We start from the raw sequence: 22,555 nt of genomic DNA, 5'->3' as shown, positions 1-22,555 counted from the left end.
TCTTAGAGCTTGGTCAGGCATTGAAGACGCCAACATCATCCTCTGCACCCTGGGCCATTGCAGGTCATCCAGACTTTTGTCCTGCCACTCACCTTCAACGACTCAGGAGTGACGCTGATGATTTTGCACTTTATTCCAGGACATCACCTGTGATGTCACTGGTTCTCTTTGAAAATGAAGGACCAACAACAATAGGTACTTAATAAATACTGGTTGAATTGAATTGGAAAGAAAATGGGTACACGGCTCAATAGTAGCTGATGTCATCTTAGTCCCCCTTTTTGGGGGGAGGGGAGAGGTGCTAATAATGCAGACTGGTATCTTTTTCATTCTGTTGAAACCAACCTCTTTAGGATATCTTGAAAATCAAGCCAAATACCTTCATAATTATACAGCCAGCATAGATTATTACTGTGTGCAGCTGGGTAGGTATGGCTGATTTCCCAAATTCATCTTAAGTGCCATTTCCTTCTTCTCATACTTCCATCTGACACTGAAGTACTAGAATTCAAATTTGGTATAGTTCCTTTGTCATCTTTAATGAAACTCAATTGCTCTAGAAATACTGGCAAAGTTCCTATCTATAATTTCATCTATAAATGTTCACAATGTGAGTCAAAGATCTGTGTGTGCAGACGTCTTGTATTTGGAAAGGATCACTTAACATTGTGTGTTTTTGTTTGTAGTAATCTTTATTGAGCTTTGAATTTTAATCGTCCTAAACAATCTTTGTGAAATTTTCCTCTTTACCATTATGAAAACAATAAACAGCACATAAGAAGTAATTATTTTGATTGAGAGTTGTTTTCTCAAATGTTAATATTAATTCAAATTGATATAGCAATTTAAGGTTCACAAAACCCATTCCTCAGAACAGTGCTGTGACATAGATGATATACTGAGGCTTTGAAAGGACAGTGATTTGCTCACATTCACTCAGAGTGTCTGAGCCAGAATTGATCTCCTATCTCTTGGGCCATCTCCAGTTATCCTGACTTTTGTATTGCCACTGGTCTTTGATGACTCTAGAAGAGAGAGCGAGACTAATGACTTTGCTGGACTCTGTCTGCCTCACTTAAATCCAACTCACAGAAATCAAGACATCATCTTGTGATGTCATTGGTCCTCTTTGAAAAGGGAGGATGAACAAAAACTATGACCTCAGATCTCTTGTCAGGGTAGCATCTCATCTTCAGCAATGAACCTAGATATTCCATAATACAGGGAGGATTATTTAATGAAAAATTGAGTGCTCCTTGTGTGAAAGTGGTTCATTTGCTCTGAATATGTTAAAACATATAAAAGCAGGACGAGATTATTTTACTATAGATTTCCTTTATTCCATATTAATAAAGGTCATTGAGCTTTATTTGAAAATGCTGGAAAGAAAAGTTTGCCCAGAGCCATCATTTGGTTACACATTTGAGAAAGGTCGAAACAGAAGAATGAGAGCAGCATGGGCCTTTCTGAGCATCTGCATTTGATTTGTACTAACTTGTTCTGGAAATAATGAGGTAGTAAGCAGGTGTGCTGATTGGTGATTAGTTAGTAGTGGTCTTGGGAAGCAAATAAACTCAGGAAGTACTCTTTTATATTCTGTCTCATCTGTCTAGGGAAGAAAATAGCTGAAAATCTTCAAAAGTCATATGAATTTCTTTTGCTGGGAGCAGGCAGAGAGCTTTGTGTGATGGACAGAGCAGTGCACTGGGCATCAGGAGACATGTTTTAGTTGCAGCTGTACAACTAATTAACTGTGTGACTTTGAGAACCTTCACCTTTCTGGACTCTATTTTCTCATTTATAAACAAGGACTTTAAACTAGATTATCTCCAAGTTTTCTGCCAGCTGTAAAATTCCCCAAATCGAATTTAATTTTTTTCTCAAACTTTTTTTCTGGTAATTCATAAGCAGGTGGATGCCTCAATTTGGGAACTGATTGACCCTCTTCTTGAGTATCTGTTCAAAGTTTCTTCTGCTTTTACATTTTTATGATTCTATGATGTATTCCACTTTTTAAGTACCCCCCAAAATTGAGAGGATATTTGTGCTAATATGCTTTTCATTCTAAAAATGAGCACTCAGAAAAGCATAGTATAGTTATCCCTTCCACATTGAGGGGGCTAGAGGTGTGGCGTCCCTGCAATCTGGAAAAACTGCGTAAAATTTTTTGGCCCTCCCATTGTACCACCGAAAAAGTCTAATTTTTTTCTTTTCATTTATGGGGTTTTTATAGTACCTTATTGTAAAATTTGGGTTAAGTATTTGGTCACAGGCTCTGTGCCATTTGCTGGCCATCATGTGTTGTCCACAGCTTCTGCAAAACTCTCCCAAAATTCCCATTTAATTTCTTATGCCGACCCACAGCATATCGAAACTGTGATGGGGAAAGCCATTGTGTGGAAGGGATAACTGTATTTGAAACATAATGTACATATCGTCTCTTAGTTCCTTCACATCCTTTCAGTATATTCCTTCTATGTGTTTGTGTCATGTGAAGGTGGCTGAAACAGATTGCAGAGTATAGTTGGTTTAAAAACAAATAAGGTTTAACAGAAGGATACTGGCATAAGATTTACTATACTTGGGTTCTAATTTTGGCTCTGCAACTGTTTGACTTTGGGAATATATCATGTTAACTTGTCTGTGCTTCTGTTTCTCAGTTCACAAAATGGAATTGAATAATGATGCCTGTACCTCTCTACTTCACAGAGTTAGTACAAGGATAAAATATGGTCAGAATCTTAAAGAAGAAAAATTGATAAATCAAATACAGTATTATTAGTGTTGCTTTTATTGGAACAGAGTTTAAAGGCCTGCCTTTTAATATCCTCTCATAACCCATTTATAATTCAGCACCCCAATGAATCTGTGATCTCCTTGGTGTGGACAGATCATAACCAACCCATACCTTCTTCTCATACTGTGATATGGTCTCTTATCAGTCCTCCACAGAACCAAGTACTTATTTCTCTGGTTTATGTCTCATCTGATGGCAGTGTGGTACAGTGGAAAGAACTTTGGATTTGGAGTTGGAAAACTTGGTTTCTAATCCTGCCTCCACCACTTACTATTTGTATTACCTCAGGCAAGTCACTTATAACCTCTCTGGGACTCAGTTTCCTCATTTGTAAAATAAAAAAGTTGGACTAGATAAAGGTCCTTTCTAGCTCTAATTCTGTGATTCTGTGACATTATTAATATCCCACATTAAATATTTATCAATTCTTTCAAGTTGTTATGCAATTATTTTTCACATTCATAGCATTTTTCACAAGCTCCTTGAGAGCAGGAACCATCTTTTTTTCTTCATATCCTCAGTGTGGAGCAAAGTACCTGGCACATAGTGTTTAATTAATGCTTATTGATTGACAAAATATATCAGCATTATCTTGTAGGTCAGAAGAGTCTAACATATAGCTCACCATATTTCTTTAGTAGTTCAACATTTTGGCATTTTGTCTTTCCAACTATTTCCGTCATAAATGTGAATTTCCTTTTTGAATGTCAGCCTGTCCTCTGACAACTGATACAACATCCATTTCCATGTCCATTCTTCAAGTCTTTCCTGCTTGATAGGACCTGCCAGAACTTTAGTTCCAAATAGCTCTGGAGAACACAGAGCCATCTCCACATGATAATTGGTCAATGGAGTATGGCTTTAGTGGAGAAGATGACTTTTTGGGGGGGAGGATGGGCTGTTCTGGATCTCTGATTTCTTTGACTTAGGGAATTCCTAGTGAGGAAACTCCTTTTACCATCACAAATCAGCAAGTACTCTATGGTCTTAGAGAGTTGCCTGGGCCACTGAAGGGTTAAATGCTTTGCCCAGGGTCACTGAGCTAGAAGTAGTTATCAGAGGCTAGAAGTGACCCTAGATCTTCTCAACTTCAAGACTAGCTTTCTATTGAGAATATAATTGAAAGCAAACTATTTTAAACAATTGTTATTCTTCATGCTATGTTATAATGACAGAGGAAAAGAGATGTAAGGCCATATGATACTAGAGAATCAAAAGAATTACCATTGCATCATTTGAGAAGAATTGGAAGAAAGAATTTTTTTTGGTAAAATAGGTCTGAGAAGGATTATTGAGCCCATAGACTTTAGGAGAGTTGGATTATAGAAAGAAAATCTATCATATTTACATTAATCGATTTTACAGTCTTCTGTGGTGTAGGCCATAATTTTACCATTCTGAAGAGGCCTGTCCTTGAACATTGGGTCAAAGTGCCACAGCCCAGAAAGACTTAACAGTTTGACAAATGCCTCGCTGTTGAGTATCTCTTTTCAATGATTAGTAGCCAAATGGAGGTTGTAGGGAAATGACCCCTGACTCTCCACAACACAGGAAGAAATTATGTGCTCTGCATGGTGCTAGTGTGTCTGGATGTAGCTCGAATATGTATTTATTTCTCCAGTAAAAGGGAGAGTATAGACCCATTAGATTTGAGTAGCTCATTGTCTCATCTGACTCTGACTACTCTCTTGGGGACGGGGAGTAGTGCTCCATGAGGAAGCAGAAGGAGGAAATGCCCAAGTTCTAACCACAGGGACTTTAGGAGTAGTATGATTTGGTTGAGGAGAGGGACAGAAACTACAGAATAAGTGAATGTCGTGTAAATCAGGCAGGCCAAACTGTTTTCTGGCTGGAATTCAGTGAAGTGTGAATCAAAAATCTATACTCTGAAAAATGCATCTGTGTTTATGTTTTGGTTTAGGTTTTTTAGCGGGTTATTTTTTGTTATTTAGGTTTTAAGAAGAGGACAGAAGAAGAGGTTCCCTCTTTGATTTCTTGATCAAAGTTTCTTATGGAAAACTCTAAATTCCTCAGCTAAACTAAGGATGGATAATGACATTTTGTAATGCAGGAAAAGCTATTTCCATTCAGCTTATGGTTTAAAAAGTGCTTCCTCCTGACTCCCCCCAAAAAACCCCAAAACTAAGATGTAGGTAATGCAAGTATTGTGAGGAAACTAAAGTTCAAAGAGGTGACTTCACTTGCCTAGAGTCACACAGGCAGTAAGTGACGGAACCAAGAATCAAATTCTGGACTTTTTACTCCACATATAGTCAATACTCTTTCCATGTTGTCTCTAGGATCAGTAAACTGCAGTTACATGTGTTAGTGACATTGATTCTTTCATCTCTATAGTCTAGGGAGAACTAATGGAACTGGGAATATAGAGAAAGTGGAAGTAGTGACATAGAGTGAAAGAGACAGGAACAGAACTAGGGTGAGCTGTGGAAGCTGGTTGACATTCTGCCCTGCCTCGGTGAATCATAACACAGGTAACCCTTCTACCCTAGCCAGCTGAAATAATAATCAGGAAATTGGCCCAACCCATCATAGTTATGTCCAAAACAACAGTTGTCAGGTTTTAGAGAAAGCTCTCAAACTATGAGAATTGGCCGTTCTCATGGGAAGAAATACATTTACATTATGTGTAACTGGAAACATTCTTGGCAGAGCTGGTCAAACTCCAATATGAATTAGTTAAGGTTGGTATCAGTGATTCTATAGTTTTAAGGATACTATGTAGGAAAAGGGTTTTTAACCTGAGGTCTATGAATTTGTTTTTTAAAAAATATTGTAACTATATTTCCATATAATTGGTTTTCTTTGTACTCCTATGGTTTTTTATATTGTGCATTTAAAATTTTTATAAGAAGGGATCCAAGAACTTCACTAGATTACCAAAGGGATCCATGACATAAAATAGGTGAAGAAACTAGGGACATACCCATTGAATCTCACAATGCTTCTGTATAAATGATATAGAAGGATCACAGGACCTCAAGGGACCTCAGAGGTCATCTAGTCCTATCTTAACATCTTATTTATAAAAGAAGGAACTGAGTCCCAGGAAGATTAAGTGCACAGCCCAAACATGAAGGAAATAAAAGTCAAGCAGTCCTTTTGTTACCAAATTTTCATGGACCATCATGCAATGTTTAAGTTGGAGAGGAGTTCACTTTCTTCAGAGTTCCCTCCTTCTCAAATACTCGCCACTGGTCCAGATGTTGAACTATTACAATTTTTTAAAATTAGTTCCAGGAGAACAGAAGAACCCTGCTTTTCCTTTCAAGTCCAGAGCTGTCAGCTGAACCTGGAGAGCGAGCAACACAAACATACACTTACACCCCCATCTCCTTACTCTTCATTTGTCTTTGCCTTTGATTTTTTCTTCATTTTTTGTCTTATCCCTCCTTCTCTTTCACTTGTTCTTTACTTTCACCTTTACCTTCTTCCACTTCTTTGTTCCTCTTCACACACCTAAATTCACTCTGGACATCATAGGCCTAGGGTCTAAGAGTTTTCAGGACTTCATTTCATTATTCATATCTGGGTATGTGCTTTCTTTTATCATTAGTGCCATTTTTGGGGAAATTGACCATACTAGATATAATTAGACTCAGCCAAATCTTTTTTATTTCAGGAGACTATAACCTTTTTCTCTAGTCCCACCCCGCATCTCACTAGACTTAGCATAGAGGACAATTCTTTTTGGCCCAGCTTATGATTTGGGACAGCCAACCACGTTGAAGCTTTGGGTGCTAGACACAATAGGGGTTGCATCCAAGATTTAAATTCTATTTAGTACAGTTATCTCAAATTTTGCTCTTTAAATGAATCACAAATGTTTCTAAAAATAATGCCAATGATTTTTATTTTCTTTTTATCTCCATTATTCAAAAATGTAGCAAAATATTATATATTTGTTATATATAATTTATACACACATATATAATTTAATCTAACATCCTTGCATTATTCTAATTGCTTTGATCTTGGAAATAAACCAAAAAGAAGATGTGGATTAGGCTACAGTGTATATTTAATTCTTAGTGTTCTCTCTGATTATGAAAACCATTTTTCCTTGCTCTATCAGCCTCTCTTTTTTAATAATTGAAAACTACTGTTCATTATTTACACAAAACTGTCTCTCTAGTCTGCTTTCTATAACCTTTCCCCTCTTAGGAATTTTAGGAATTCTTTGACCTTCCTCTGGGGAGATTGCATGCCTGTTTTATCCCAGATGTGGGGCATAGTAGTATGAGATTTTTTTTAATGTTACTACATTTGAACAGACTCTCTTTTAACCTCTAAGCAAATTCACCATTAAAAGCATTTTTAGAATATCAAATAGTTAAAAACACATATGGGTTGGTTTAAATTTTCACCTTACTAAATTGCACTCAATGTGCAAAATGTAAAAATAGACAGCACTATAAAGTAATAAGGAAAAAATGCTTGTACATTCTATGGTCAGTGTTTTCATATGTATTAATATATACATATATAAATATGTGTATGGATCACATATGTATACATATATGTGTGTATTCTATCTCTACTTCTAGATATCTATCTATCCTTTTCAAAGATCAAAACTTTGGCATTCCAAATCCTTTATTGTATTGATGCTATTATCTGCCACTGGGAAAAAGTTTTGAGAGATGTTGACCCTCTTTTTGTTAATAAACATTTGTTAATTGCCTTCTATGTGCCAGGCACTTTGTTAAGCACTGGGGATACAAAAAGATGCAAAAGACAGTCCCTGCCCTCAAGGAATTTATAATCTAAAAGGGAAGATAATATGCAAGAAAATATATATAAAGAAAGCTGTATGCAAGGTAAATAGAAAATGATTAGAAGGAAGGAACTAGAATTAAGAGAGGTTGGGGAAGGATTCCAGTAAAAGATAGGATTTTTATTGGGACTTAAGGAAGCCAAGACATCTGGGTGGAGCCAAGGAGAGAGAGGTTGCAAGCATGGGGCAACAGCCAGAGAGAATACTCAGAATGGAGACATAGAGTATCTTGTTCATGAACAGCCAGGAAGTCAGGGTTACCAGATCAAAAAGTACATGTCAGGAAGCAAGATGTAAGAAGACTGAAAAGTCTTCTTACTTTTTCTGCTCCTTTTGCTCCTTCTACTCAACTGTTCTTGCTGCTACTTCACATTAGTGATAACACTTTTGCCTATTTAAATTCTTAAAGATTTATTAGTTCAAACACTCAGTATAGGAAAAAGTGAATTGGAGAAGGGTCATTTAAAAAAATATGTCCACTTTTTCTTCTTAGCCATTCATATTCCCATTGAGGTAGCATGAAGTTTTATCATAGAAAAAAATATATATTGTATGATGACCAACTTTGATAGACTTAGCTCTTGTCAGCAATGAAGTGATCTAAGACAATTTCAAAAGACTCGTGATAGAAAATGCTGTCCACATCCAAAAAGAGAATTATGTGCAGACTGAAGCATGCTATTTTCTTTTTTTGTTTGTTTTTGCTTTCTTATATTCTTCTTTCATAACAGGACTAATGTGGAAATATGTTTAATATGACTGTACATGTATAGTCTATATCAGATTGCATGCCACCTTAGAGAGGGAGTGGGGGAAATTTAGAACTCAAAATCTTATAAAAGTTAATGTTGAAAAATGAAAATAAATAAATATTTTTAAAAGAGGAAAAAACCTATCTGTGTGAGAAATTATCAAAGAGAAAATAGAATGACCTTTTCTCTTATTGTTTGTGCAGTATTGTTTTTCTTGTTATGGATTGTGATGTCTTGAATGAAAATGCCTGCATGTGGTTAGTGTGTTTGCTTGACTCTAGTTTTTAGAAACAGGATTTGTTAGTCATCAGTAAGCTTCCTAACATATTCTTTACTTCTAATGAGTTTTTATAAATATAGAGAAATCTATACTCACAAAGTTTTCTCTTCAAAACTCAGGACCAAGTAGTACCACTTTAAAAAGTACATAAAGCCCTATCTTCCATATGTTTCCCACCATGCCATGCTGATTTATCTTTGTTTTTCCTTTTTCAGGACATTTCAAAGATGGTTTGGCTGCCTTTGCGACTTGGAGATCTGATGCCATAATGAGGACTCACACACGGGGGGCTCCCAGTGTGTTTTTCATACATTTGTGCTATTTAGTGGCAGCCTACATCACTGACGAGAACCCAGAAGTCATGATTCCCTTCATCAATGCCAACTATGACAGCCACCCAATGCTGTATTTTTCCAAGGGGGAGGTGGAGGAGCTGCAGCGGAGGGCAGCCAGTACACACCGGCACATTGCTGCACGGTTAACTGAAGCGGTGCATACCATGCTGTCTAGTCCTCTGGAGTATCTTCCTCCTTGGGATCCCAAGGATTACAGTGCAAGGTGGAATGAAATCTATGGCAACAACCTGGGTGCCTTGGCAATGTTCTGTGTGCTGTATCCTGAGAACATCGAAGCCCAAAATATGGCCAAGGACTACATGGAGAGGATGGCTGCTCAGCCTAGTTGGTAGATTTTTGTCCTTTTTTTGTTCTTTTTGTATAAATGCTGATACTTTCAAAGGAATGAATGAATCTGGGCTCTAGTTAAAGCACTATAAACAGGATTCTCACATAGCTTTTGCCTACCATCAAAACTGGTACCTAACATTTATAACCCTAAGCACAGTTTGAAAATTGCATCCTGGTCCTAGTGTGTTTCACTTTAAATGTTTAATAATGCCCTCTCATTCCACATATTCCCCCACTAGTGCTCCCCAAATGGATATCTACTTAGATCACTATTAGTTGCAGCCCTTCCTGCCATGTGAGTTCATCAACGTTTCTTGAGCTGTTGCAAGTTTGAGACAGTTTGACATTTAGAAGTTTTTCTTATCCTTATTTTTATGATTAAAATTAAAATATTTAAGCATAATCTAGTCAAGTAGAGCTATATGGCATAATAATAATAATAGCTAACATTTATGTAGAGGTTTAAGGTTTACAAAGTACCATACATATATTGATCTCATTTGATTTTCACAACAACCCTGTGAAGTAGGTGCTATTCTTATTCTCATTTTATAGCTGAGGAAACTGAGGCTGAAAGAGATGAAATAACTTGCCTAGAATCATACAGGTGGTAAGTATCTCAGGCAGGATTTGAAATCACATCTTCCTTAATCCAAATTCAGCTGTGTCTATCCACTCCTCACCTCACTGCCTCTAGAGAGGGTTGGCTTGTAGTTAGGAAGACCCCACTCCCGTTTCTGATACATATTTGCTTTGTGATCTTAGATTAGTCACCTTCTTGACAGACAGACACACAGACAGAGCATTTATTAAGCACTTTACTATGTATCCCAGGCACTATACCAAGCATTACACATACAAATAGAAGCAAGTAAGATAGTCCTTGCCTTCAGGGAGCTTCAATTCTAATAGGGGAAAACAACACATAAAAAGGTGTTGGGGGAAGGGTACCTCTGCATGGAGAGGAGACTGCAGAAGCAGCCCAGAGGCCCAGTTTCCTGTAAAATAAGGCAAAAAGGCCCATCTATCGGAGCAAGGAATGTGAGGGGTGGAGGCCAAGTTTCCTGTGGAGTAGAGAGAGTCTGAGTGTAGGGTCATGATGAAGGGACTGCAGGAAGTGTTGTGGAAGCCTGGGTCCTGGCAAGAGACCAGGCAAAAGGCTTTCTTTATCAGAGACTCAGGAAGCACTTACTGTAAGTTACAGATGAAATAGCCATCTGCATCTGTGGAGGGAGTTTCCACACTGCTGTTACCAAGAAATATCATAGTTTAAGGAAGAAAGGAAGAAAGAAAGGAAGGAAGGAAAAAGAAGGAAAGAAGAGAAAAAAGAAAGAAAAAGGAACAAAAGGGAAAGAAAAACAAGGGAAGAAAAGGGAAATAAAGGAAGGAAGGAACATGTAGGAGGAACACGGGCAAAATTTTCAGAATTGAATATATAAATGTTACAACATTTAACTATAATACTTTCCCTTTTCTGTAACAGGCATATTTTAGGGTATCATAGATCTCATTTGACTATTCAATGTGGAATACTTGAAGATATCTTTGTTAGTAGTGGAGGCAGCAAATTAGGTCTTATTTAGCTTTTCTGACATTGATGACAGTGAGAAATTGAAAGTCACTATGACTCGACAGACAAGTTAATTTATCATTAAAGGATTAAACAGTAATCTAAAAACTGTCTAAGCACATACATGCACTCACGTATGTGTATGGATCAAAAGATGAATCCTTATTATGTAATTTATATTCTAAAATTCATAATCATGAATGAACAGCTTCTCCCTTGTTTGGCTCAAGTAAGAATGACATAGATTGCTTAAAAAGGTGATAAAATGATTTTAACCACCAGTGTTAGTGGTTCAACCAGTGAATCAACCAACAGGCATTTATTAAGCACTTTTGTATCATTAGAGATACAAATCCAAAATAACAAAACAAACCCCACTCAATGACTATAAGCTATATGACATTTCCCTTTAGCGATTGTCACTTGATGGTACCAGGAATGTGGATTATTTTTTTAAAACATTTTTTTAAAAGCCAACAATACATTTAGGTTTTTAACAAAAAGAATCTTGCCAGATGTCACAAAGGTGAAGGCGAGTATTATGCAAGTTTCCTGACTAATTTCTGCCAATATCTGGTTAAAAGCCCTGTTTGCCCATAAATCTGGAAGAGTTTCCTGGAACTTTATGAGGGGGAAAAACTTATGGTAAGATTAACTTGAAATTCACATCAGAGACAAATAATTTAGACTGTTTTGTTCATTAAAATAAGGCTGCTGTGTAGTTATTTTAGGCCTCAAAGATATGATTTTGGTTGGATTCAATGCTTATCCACAGGTTTTTTGGTTCTGCAGCATTTGAATACTTCCCCAAGAAGAAAGAAAGAATATACTTTCAATCTTTATTTGGAGCAAACACTTAAAATATACAACTTACTAGAAGCCGTTTCCACTTGGGGAAGTCAATTAATCAAAAATGGCAACCATATTTACCATCCCAGTGAAAGAAACATTTGTCATTCTTAACTGTGGCCTTTTTTTCAGGATCCATTTTACACAGATATTAACTTTCAAAGAGTTTATAAAAATAAATAATTTAGCAGATGACTGACTTCTTAAAGACAACAATGAAAACATTCCCAAGTATTAGTTGCAATAGATTGTTTTTTTCATATCAACCAGTAAAAGAGAAGACTGCTGTGAAAGACCTTTTCTTTAAAAGCAAGACCATTTCATAAAACAATTCAGTTTTATGATATAGTACAAAAACATAGCAATATATAAACATACACCTCGAATGCATGTTCTCACTAGAGGAGCAGATACATCCTGTGGTTTGAGTGAAAGCAAGTAACCTGACATAAAAAGTGCTAGTTTTGATCTAGTTGCTAAAAGTTCAGATTCTCACATTCTTAGAGGCACATTGCAATCCATTTATAAATAAGGAACATGGTTGGTGACCTACTTAGGGAAGACTGACGAAAGTAGAAATCATAAGGAACCTCCATGTCCAACCAACCCAGCCGATACTCTTCTCCTCACCAAAAAAAAAAAAAGTCTAGAATAACAGAAGGGACAAATGGTCAACCAATCTTTGTTTGAAAACTCCTAGTGAGAGAAATCAGTATTTTCCAAGGAAGCTCATTCCACCCGGGGCAAACTCCAATTGTTAGGGAAGGGTTTTTTGGTCTGTTTGTTTTCTGATCTCAAACCCAAATTTGATTCCTGGCCTGGTTCTGTTCTTTGGAACAAAGCAGAATAAGCCTATTCACTTGTAGAAGGTAGATGTAGCTTTACGCTTTTATCCTTTATTAAAAAAAAAAAAGCAGTGGCTTGTTAGTATCACACTAGTGTTCTTTCCTTGGCCTATGTCAGAAATTTAATGTTATCCTCACAGGAGGTCGCCTGCTTACAAATGGATAGCCAGTTTCTAGCTTGGGAAGTGATTGGAGCACACAGAATGTTGGTTTCTAACTATTTTGCCTTGGTTAGCATAGCTGTGGGGTTGTGTTTTTAATAGCTTCATGGAAATTTTAGAGAAGCAGTATGGCATAATAATAAAGCACTTTTTTTGGAGTCAGGAAGAACTACCTCTGACTCATATTAGTTATGTGACCCAGGGCAAGTCACTTAATCTATCAGTGTCCACAGTAGATTTCTAAGATCTTAGGTCATAGTATATTTGTTAGTCTACATTGGTAAAGGGAGTTTCCTCACCAAGAGTTGCAGATGCCCGTGAAATGACAGTTCTGTAGAAAATAAAACATGCAAAATTTAATTTTTTAAAAAAATTACCATGCCTGCAATCCTTTTATATTCTATTTTGCAATTGGACCTTTTATTGAAAAATCTTTTATCATCCTAATAGATGCTGTTGATTATGTTTTTAAAAGATAAGAAGACCAATAATGTTACTCAATATGACTAAAATATGAATTTTTATATGCTTTTGGTCTAATTCGCCATGGGTATACATTGGCTTTCTTAATCTATAGCGCAGTTACATATGGGTATGCCTGTCTCCTTTGATACTAGTTGTAGGGTATGGTTCTATAATATTTGACTACAGAATGATAAATAAGAAGCCCTATTTCCCTAAGAGAAAATCATTCTCTATGTTGGATTAATAGCATAAATAATTTCTGTTAGAAATACAAGATATTCTAAAAGTCTTAGTGCAATCTTAAGCTTACTAAAACTTAAAACTGTGCTAAGTCTTTTGGGTCAGGTATTGCCAGGTGTGGGGGCACAAGAACATAGTTGCTTCGAAGGAGGGGAGTGTGGGAGTTGGGAGCTGAGTGGCAAATCTTCTGAGCTTACAAGTTCTTGATTGCATAGAGTAAACCAGTCAGAGATGCAACTAGGTGACCCAGTGGATAGAGCACTAGAGTCAGGAAGACCTGAGTTCAAATGTGACCTCAGACAGTTACTAGCTGTGTGACCCTGGGCAAGTCCCTTAACCTCTATTTGCCTTAATCCACTAGAGAAGGAAATGACAAACTACTACCGTATTTTTGCCAAGAAAACCCCAAGGACAGTATTGGCATGCTGTGGTCCATGGGATCACAAAGAGTTGGACACAACTGAACAAAAACAACAAACCTAATCAGGTGTCCACACTAAGTTAAGCGTTGGTAATGGTGAACCCCTGGGAGCAAGGGCCAGCATATTGTCTAAGAAGAAGCAAACTGGCCCAGAGTGGAAACAAAGTAGATCAAAGCTTCTAGGCTAGTCAGTAGTGGGATTTGGGAAGTGGCCCCTACATTCCCAACCTGGGCAAGAAAGAGACACCCAGCCTAAAAATAAATAAACAAATAGAAATAAATAAATAAATGGGTAAGTAGATGAGTCGATAAGAAAATAAATCGATGGATGAATGGATAAGTAAGCAGATAAATAAATAGATAGATAAATTAGCAAATGAATGGATAGATAAGTAAATAAGCAAATAAATACATTTAGTGTGCTTATTACTATTGAATTAAGGTGGCAGACTTGCCTTAAAAAGTTGACTTGAATTGTTGAATTGAAAGACCCAACCCACTATTTCTAAAACCTAAGACCTCCTCTGTGTTCCTGCAAATGGTCATTTGAGTGGGAAGTACTGGAGTGTAACGTGCAAGGCTGGAAATGCCTACTATCATTAGACATAAGTGAAGTAGCAAATGAGAGCATGTCTGGTCTTGCCATGAGCCCTCCTGTAAAAGGTCACTTTCATCATACATAACACTTTCACCCACAGCCAGATACCATTTTGTATATTTCTGTATATGTGTTTTTTATTTTGTTTTGATCCAGTAGAACTATGATTTCATTGGTATGGAAAAGTCCAATTTCAGGTTAGGCAGTCCTCTTTCCCTTATAATCTTAGAACCGTCTGGGGTACCCAGAGGTTAAATGACTTACCCATTCTCCCACAGCCAGTATGTGTCAGAGACAAGGTTGGAGCCCAGGTCCTTCTTACTCCCAGGCCAGCCCTTCTGGTATGTATGCTCAAAGAAGATGAGAGTATCTGGTTTTGGAGTTTGTATTTTTCTCTGGGAAGTAGAGTTATTTCTTGTCTTATTGCTCAAACATCTGTTCAACATATAAAAGTTTCACAGGCTTGGTTTTCTTCAAATTTCCACTAGTGATCCACTGGGCATTTTCTTTATGAGTACATCATAATACCAGCAAAGGAGACAAAGGGGATATACAATGATCTGCCTTCTTAACAAGCAAAAAAAAAAAATCCCCCCCCCCAAGAAAAACCCACATCTGGGAAATACATGTACCAAAAAAAAAAAATCTGTGAATATGTTATATTTCATTTGGCATTTGGTAATTCAACAGCTAAATAAAAGTAATATTATTTTAGTTGTCATTTTTAAAATCCTCTTTTTAAACACATGCTTAAAAAACATTTTAAAGGCTGCTGTTCTATTAAAAAAAATTACCTTTTATGTGTCCAGCTGTAAAACATACACTATAAAGGAAAAAAAGAAATTTTTCTAATAATTATGAAGGTGATAATGATTTAAGAAACTACCCCTTTCTTTCTTGTGTCATAAATGAAAGAGACTCTTTGTGGTTCTGTGCTATCACAAGCACAAATTAGCACTATTTTCCAGAATGATGTAAACAAGCCAATGGCATCTCTGTGTTTGAATCAGCCTTTCAAATGCTCTTACTTCCAACTGAACTCAACCTTTCCAAGGACTGAATGTTCTCTGCTCCTTTCCCTTTACAAGTCCTAATTCACAGAGATGTTTTATCAGTTAAGGGGAGATGCTACAGAATCCAGTGGAACTTAAAGTATAGTATCTCTCTTTTATTTTTTGGAGGGAGTCCAGCTTAGCCTTAGACTCCATTCTTTGGTACTTCAATGGATCTATGGTTTCATCCCTGTACTTCTTTTATCCATGAAAATCAAAACCCCTTCTCATACCTTCATACCCATGTAATTCCTATCATTGTCTTTCCATACATCCTCCATAGGATTTCCTTTCAACTTTCCAGAGGCCTTTCTCTAGCTCTTTAATGCCAATAGGATGAAATCCATTTTTGCTACGTGACTTATCTACCATTTTTTTTCTGGTCATACATCTCCTTGGTGATGTCATTTATGCCATTTCTCCTATGCAAGTCATCATTGGTAACATGATGGTACCTACTAAGATCCACTTAAAGATAATATGGCTCTCAGTTTCCTTTAGATTCTGTCCTTTTAATCAGGGGTATGTTGGAACCATCACCAACTGGCTCACCAGTTGTTAAATGTTCAGTGTGAACACTTACACCTTGGAAATCAGCAAAGCCTACAAAGGCTTCATTTGTTGTTTTGTTTGTTTAGCCTTAAGAAAGTGATAATGGTTAACAGTGCAAATCAAACTTAAAAGTGTGTTGTGTACATATATGCCCCACCTCTCCCAGACAGTCAGGTAAACATTTACCAGCATGGTATTTAATTTACCAACTTGAAATTTAATTTTTTTAACTAAGTCGAAGTGCATCATTTTGATTTTGTTACCCCTTCCTTTCTTTCCAAATGATTTCATGATTTTTGAGAGCTGAATTAAAATTTTAATTTCTTTTCGATTCTTGTCTGTGGAATCATAGGGAGGTTGACTGGATTACATTTGGGCTGGGAGATAGCATGGTTCAGAGGAAAGAATACTAGCTCTGGTGTCAGAAAGTTCAAATCCTATCTCTGACTCACCCCACTTGGGTGAGTCACTTCAACGCGTTAGGTCGCCGTTTTCTCATCTCTAAAATGAGGCATTTGGACTGTGTTCTGTTCCTTTCCAGCTCTAAAACTATAATCCTAAGAACCATTCTCCTCTGATCTTGAGTATACATGCTGAGGCCCGTGAAAGAAACTGATTGAGTGCTGAAAAGAACTTAAAACTACAGAGAAGGAAATGAAGTTATAACAATTAGAGACTCAAAGAGATTTGTGATCTCATTGGTGTGCAAGTTTTCTAATGATAAAAATTACAACTCATACATGCATACCCATCCTCATAGGCATCCATGCCCTCCCATCAATTTACCAAAGGGAGTCCACTGAAAATGATGGCGATCCTCCTTGCTTTCTCCTTACATTGTGAGAAGCACATACGCTGTCTGCCAGTAGCCTACACTCCTGCCTCCTGACCTTTTCTTCTTTTTCCATCGTGCATATATGTCTCTGATGATGTCTCTTTCCAATATCACCTATCCTCACATTAAAAAAAAAAAGACCTCCTGTGCTCCTGATATAAAGGAAGATTTCTGAGTAGTCTACAAGTCTTTGGCCTCTATGGGCCTCTGATTCTCTCTCATTCCTAATTCCTGATCTACATTTTTCAATATATTTCTTTTCCTCCTCTCCTATTTCCCTTTTGGGATTGAAATCACCAATATTCAAAGTATACGTTGATTTAATTTAAAGGAGCTAGCCATATTCTTCATAGAATTTCTCTATCCAGTCCCAATAACAGGTATCGGTGAATAAGTTGTGATTATTTTCATGGTGGTCTTTTTGTGAAATGAGCATTACAATATGAGATGACCAAATATCCCATGAAATGGTGTTTTCTTGTTATATTGGGAAGGGTCTATAGTGCATGGTAAAACCACCCCAGCCCCTTTATTTGCCTTGCCATCTTAAGAAATCCTTTAAGCCATTTATATTTAGCTGCAATTTCCTTCAGTCTTCTGGTTTAATTTATAGCGATAATGCCGAAATTTGATATAATTCTTTTTCACCAATAATATGTCCATTTAGTCATGGAGCAAGGGTTTTACATTAAGAGTACCAACAACTAAGTTAAACCTCACAGATGTTCTAAAAACTGTGATTCTTATCCCCCTTTGCCCCCTGTTCTGTCACCTTTCCTGTACTAGCAAAAAGAAGCTGGACAGGATTGAGGGCAGTTTTGTAATTTTCATTGTATCACAGGTTACCATTTATAATACACCTTTACTAAATTGGTGGATGGTGAATTCTATGTAGTGAGGTTCCAAAACAAAGTTTAAATTGAGTGTTTCAAGAAATGATACCATTTTAGGGGGCAGCTAGATGGCCCAGTGAATAGAGCTCTGGCCTCAGAGTCAGGAGGACCTGAGTTCAAATCCAGCCTCAAACAATTAACATTTACTAGCTGTGTGACCCTGGGCAAGTCACTTAAAAAAAAAAGAAAGAAAGAAAAAAGAAATGATACCATTTAATTAAATTTGGTTTTATGTAATCTTCCTTGAGATTTTCTTAGCACTGTCTTCTAGTTTGCTAGTGGACTAGTTTTAATTTATAAATGTGTTTTGTTTTTTCACGTGTGGTCCTTCATACATACACGAAAGCTCTAATTGACTGGATTCTATGTAACTGGAGCCTTCCAGTAGCTTTTATTTTCAGCACTTGGGTTTTAGGAGAATAATAGTAACAATAAAGTAAATCAAACACAGGAATTTATTCCAAAACATAATTTCTAGTGTATGCCCCAGAGTCAGTTCAGTTTAGCCCAATCCCTAATATCATCTACACATAAAATATTGGACAATTATAATTGATGTTCAAAATGATAATGCTAACATTTTCCATTTACAAAGTACTTTCCTTAAATTATGCAACTTGATCTTCCCAATAAGTAAGGGAGAAGGGGGAGGTGGGGGAAGGGGGAGAATAATTTTCCTGACTTCACCAGTAAGGAAATTAAGGCCCAGAAAAAAGTGCTAAATTTAGAGACAGAAAACCCCTGAGTCAGATCAAGCTCCTTATACTGATTAGCTGAATGACCTTGCAAAGTCTCTTAATTTATGAGCCTCAGTTTCCTCATCTATGAAGTTGGGAAAATAATGCCTATACCTACTTAACAGGGCAGCTATGGGGGAGTGAATATGATAATTGTGAAAGGCTTTGCAGATCATAAAGTTCTATTAATGTCAGATATCGTAGCTAGACAGAGGTAGCTTAGGGACATAAACCTAAATCTTCTACAGCAGTATCTAATTCTGTCTTCCCTGTACTACCCATCTTAAGGCCCTAGAAGATTCTGAATCATTTGCTATATGTTATAAACCATTGCAAAGCAACAGAATTGAAGCACATGTTGGTTCTTGGAGCAGCTAGGTGGTAAAGTGGAGACAGCGCTGGCCCTGGAGTGGGGAAGACCTGAGTAATTCTGGACAAGTCACTTAACTTCTTAATCCCTATTTTCTTCTTCTGTAAAAGCATCCTCAAGTGAGGATCAGAGGAGATAATATTTGTAAAAAGCATTTAGCACCCTGCGTGGCATGTAGTAGGCTCTATATAAATGATTATTCTTTTCCCTAAATATTTTCATATCCTCTGAAGTTGTATGATAGTAATAATTAATAACTAACATTTATATAGTGCTTTAAGGTTTGCAATACACTTTACATATATTATTTCATTTGATCCTGACAACAGACCCATCAAGGAGATGCTATTTGTCCCCATTTTTTAAACTAGAAAATTACCACAGAGTTAAGTGACTTGCCCAGGGTCACATAGCTAGTAAGTATCTGTAATGGAATTCAAATTTAGATCTTCCTGAATCTATGTTCATCTTCCACCAGACCTTTTGTCTCTCCTGCCTGTTGTTTCACCTGGCCTGGAGAAAATATATAATTTCATCTACATTAGATTTCACACACACACACACACATCCCACCCCCCATGGCTCCAGTGATGTGTGGTTGGAAAATATGGTTTGAGCCATTAGGTTTTCTAGCAGTTTTATCATCAAACAGAATATAAATCACAGAGAAAAGAAATTACTTCACTATTGCTTTAAAGCCAGTCAGCAACAGGAAATCAGGAAAACTGATTTAGGCAAATAAATTAAGTTAGAGAAATAACTAGCTTTTATTCCCAACAGATCGAGAGTTTATTAGATCCTTGTTATGAATTGCAAGCCTTGGGGGTGAATGTTGGGTGTATATCAAAAAATAATCATTGGCATATTGAGATGGACAAATCAGTGACAGTACTGTTAAGTATCAAGATGAGGAATTTGATTCTCTCTCTCTGTGTCTGTCTCTGTCTGTCTCTGTCTCTGCCTCTGTCTCTCTCTCTCTGTGTCTCTCTCTGTCTCTGTCTCGGTCTCTCTCTTACTCTCTTTCTCATATTGCCTAAATAAATTCCCAGATAGCTGTTTCATGGGTTTTCTCTTCTCTACTTATTCTTCAATTAAGTCTAAGATTTGGGGAGAGAGTATTTTCAGACAATCTGAAATTTGAAACTGTAGAACTTTAAGTAGAAAGACCAGATTTTCCTCTTGTCACCTTATAGCAAAGTAGTCTGGAGAACTTGGCCCTTTTCCATATGGGAGCCATAAAAGCAAGACTCATAAATCCCCGCAAAAGATTTAGCAACTTTGTTCGACTCCACAGTGAGTTTGGCCATCATTATTGTTATTTTTACAGGATATTGAGAATATCCAGGAGAGGACGGTCAGAATAGCAAGAAGACTCAAAACCTTGCTGTAGGAGGATGTAGTAGGGATGCTTATCCTGAAGAAGAAAACATGTAGGTGATTATGATCACTGTGTTCAAGTATTAGAGGGTATTTCATGTCAAAAGGAACTGAATCTATTTTCCTTGGCCTCAGAGGGCATCAATTTGTAGAAGTTACAATGCAGCAAATTAAAGAAGACTCTTCTAACAATTTTGTCCAAGGTCAGAATGGGTTGGCACGGGAAGTCAAAAAATTATAAATTCAGGGGTAAGGTGAGCCTCAGAGATCATCTAGCCCTCTTCATTCATCTTATACATAGGCAAGGACACTGATACTCAGTTTAAATGGCTTATCCAAGGTCACACGGGTAGCAAATGGAAATAAATGACTACTGAATGGATGAATCAGGATTTCAGACCTGTCTCCAGAATCACCATGCTTCTTACTGCATGGGGCTGACTTCCCTATCACTAGAGATCTTCAAACAAAGGCTAAATGCTCACATGTGATAGATATTTCTTAGGTAAAGATTATAGATTAGATGGTTTCAGAGGTTCCTTCTATTGCCAAAATTTTATTAAAATTTTCAGTTCTGCCATACTTTTCTCTCTATCTCTGTTTCTGTCTCTGTTTTTCCATCTCTCTTCTTTTCTATCTGTGCTTGTGGCTGTGACTTAAGTCACCTATTACAGCTTTTGACACACAGTAATGTAGTGACACTAAAGTAATCGTTACATCCAAAACATTTCACAACATTAAATTATATGAAATTTCTGAATATGGAGTTAGGAACTTGACACGAATGATTTTTCTTTATTTGAGTCACTTAAACAGGAAGGTTGTTGACCACACAAATAAAAATGAAGAGACTTCTGCCAACTTTCTATGTCAAAGACACATGAAGTATAATTGAAAGCAAGAAAGAAAATAAACTGAGACAAAGAGAAAGATATATTAACAGGCAGCAGTTCTCATAAATGATGGGCATTTCATTTTCTATCTTCTGGTTTTTCTATCTTTCTAATAGGCAGTAATGATACTGGTGTAATATTGTTTTATACCTACTCATTCAGGGTATTTTGATAACAACAAAGATCAGTTAGAGAGAATTCTACGTATGATTCCTTATGTTGGACATGTCAGAAAGTAAGCTTTAAGATTAGTAATACTCTCTAGGGGCAGCTAGGTGGCTCAGTGGATGGAGCACCGGCCCTGGAGTCAGGAGGACCTGATTCAAATCCGGCCTCTGACATATAACTCTTACTAGTTGTGTGATCCTGAGCAAGTCACTTAATCCCAATTGCCTCATCAAAAAAGGAAAAATAATGGAAAAAAAAAGTAATACCCTCTGATGGCCTCTAAGATAAAATAAATTTTTCCTCTGATTTACTCTGCTGTTATAGTATATTTTGCATTTTTAAAAAACCTGTACATTAACATGTTAGTAGGATCATAGATTTAGAGCTGCAAGAGACCTTAAAGTTTCAACATCCATATTTTTCAAATGAGGAAGCTTAGGAATAGAGAGACAAGAAGTAGTTTGCCACAGGCCACTGAGGTAGTATGTAGAAGAGCCATGATTTGAACGCAGTCCTTTCTAATCCTTCATTCTTTCTACTTTGCCATGCTACCTACCTTTTGAACATTAGAGTTTTGGATATGCACATAAACACACATATACATATACATATACATATACATATACATATACATATACATATACATATACATATACATATACATATACATATACATATACATATACATATACATATACATATACATATACATATACATATACATATACATATACATATACATATATACACATACATATATTATCTATCTATTTCTATCTGTCTATCTAGTATTAACATTCCCCATGCCTGGAATGGTTTCCTTCTTCACATTCTACTTTTAGCTTCCCCTAGCATCCTTCAAGACTAGTTCAAATCCCTCGAAGCAGAAGGCCTTTCCCAGCTCCTTTCCTCCTACTCCCTCCCCTCAAAATTACCTTCCATTTCTACTATTTACATCTTAGATGCCTGTAATTATCTACTTGTGATTTCTCCCAATAGAATGTGAACTCCTTAAGGGCAAGGATCATATTTTTGTTCTTTGTATATTCCAGTGCTTAGCATAATACCTGGCACATAGTAAGCATTTAATAAATGCCAGTAGACTGACTGACTTGATAAATGTTTGTCGAATTTAATTTAATTATATGTGCTATAAGGAAGGGAGTACAAATAGTAATATTCTTCAGATGAGGAAACTGTTGACAAATTAGGAAATTGG

The 22,555-nt window shown here is 36.7% G+C and overlaps 1 protein-coding gene across 3 annotated transcripts in view; it reads left to right on the top strand.

Moving 5' to 3' along the window:
• Positions 1 to 22,555, top strand: part of DSE (dermatan sulfate epimerase) — a 94,712-nt gene that overhangs the window by 31,233 nt on the left and 40,924 nt on the right. For 2 of the 3 annotated variants that reach the window (XM_078155182.1, XM_020971606.2), the window contains one exon: positions 8,840 to 9,308. In XM_078155182.1, the coding sequence (XP_078011308.1) occupies positions 8,893 to 9,308 (416 nt within the window). In that variant the 5' untranslated portion in view covers positions 8,840 to 8,892. Of the gene's footprint in view, positions 1 to 8,839; positions 9,309 to 22,555 lie in introns of those variants that run through there. The other variant, XM_020971608.2, reaches the window with a different exon arrangement.

The sequence above is a fragment of the Phascolarctos cinereus genome, unplaced genomic scaffold (assembly GCF_003287225.1).
Source record: "Phascolarctos cinereus isolate Bilbo 61053 unplaced genomic scaffold, phaCin_HiC Scaffold_5;HRSCAF=322, whole genome shotgun sequence".
In the NCBI taxonomy this organism is placed as follows: Eukaryota; Metazoa; Chordata; class Mammalia; order Diprotodontia; family Phascolarctidae; genus Phascolarctos; species Phascolarctos cinereus.
Note: the sequence above shows the minus strand (reverse complement) of the source record. Positions and strands in the feature narration are given on the sequence as shown.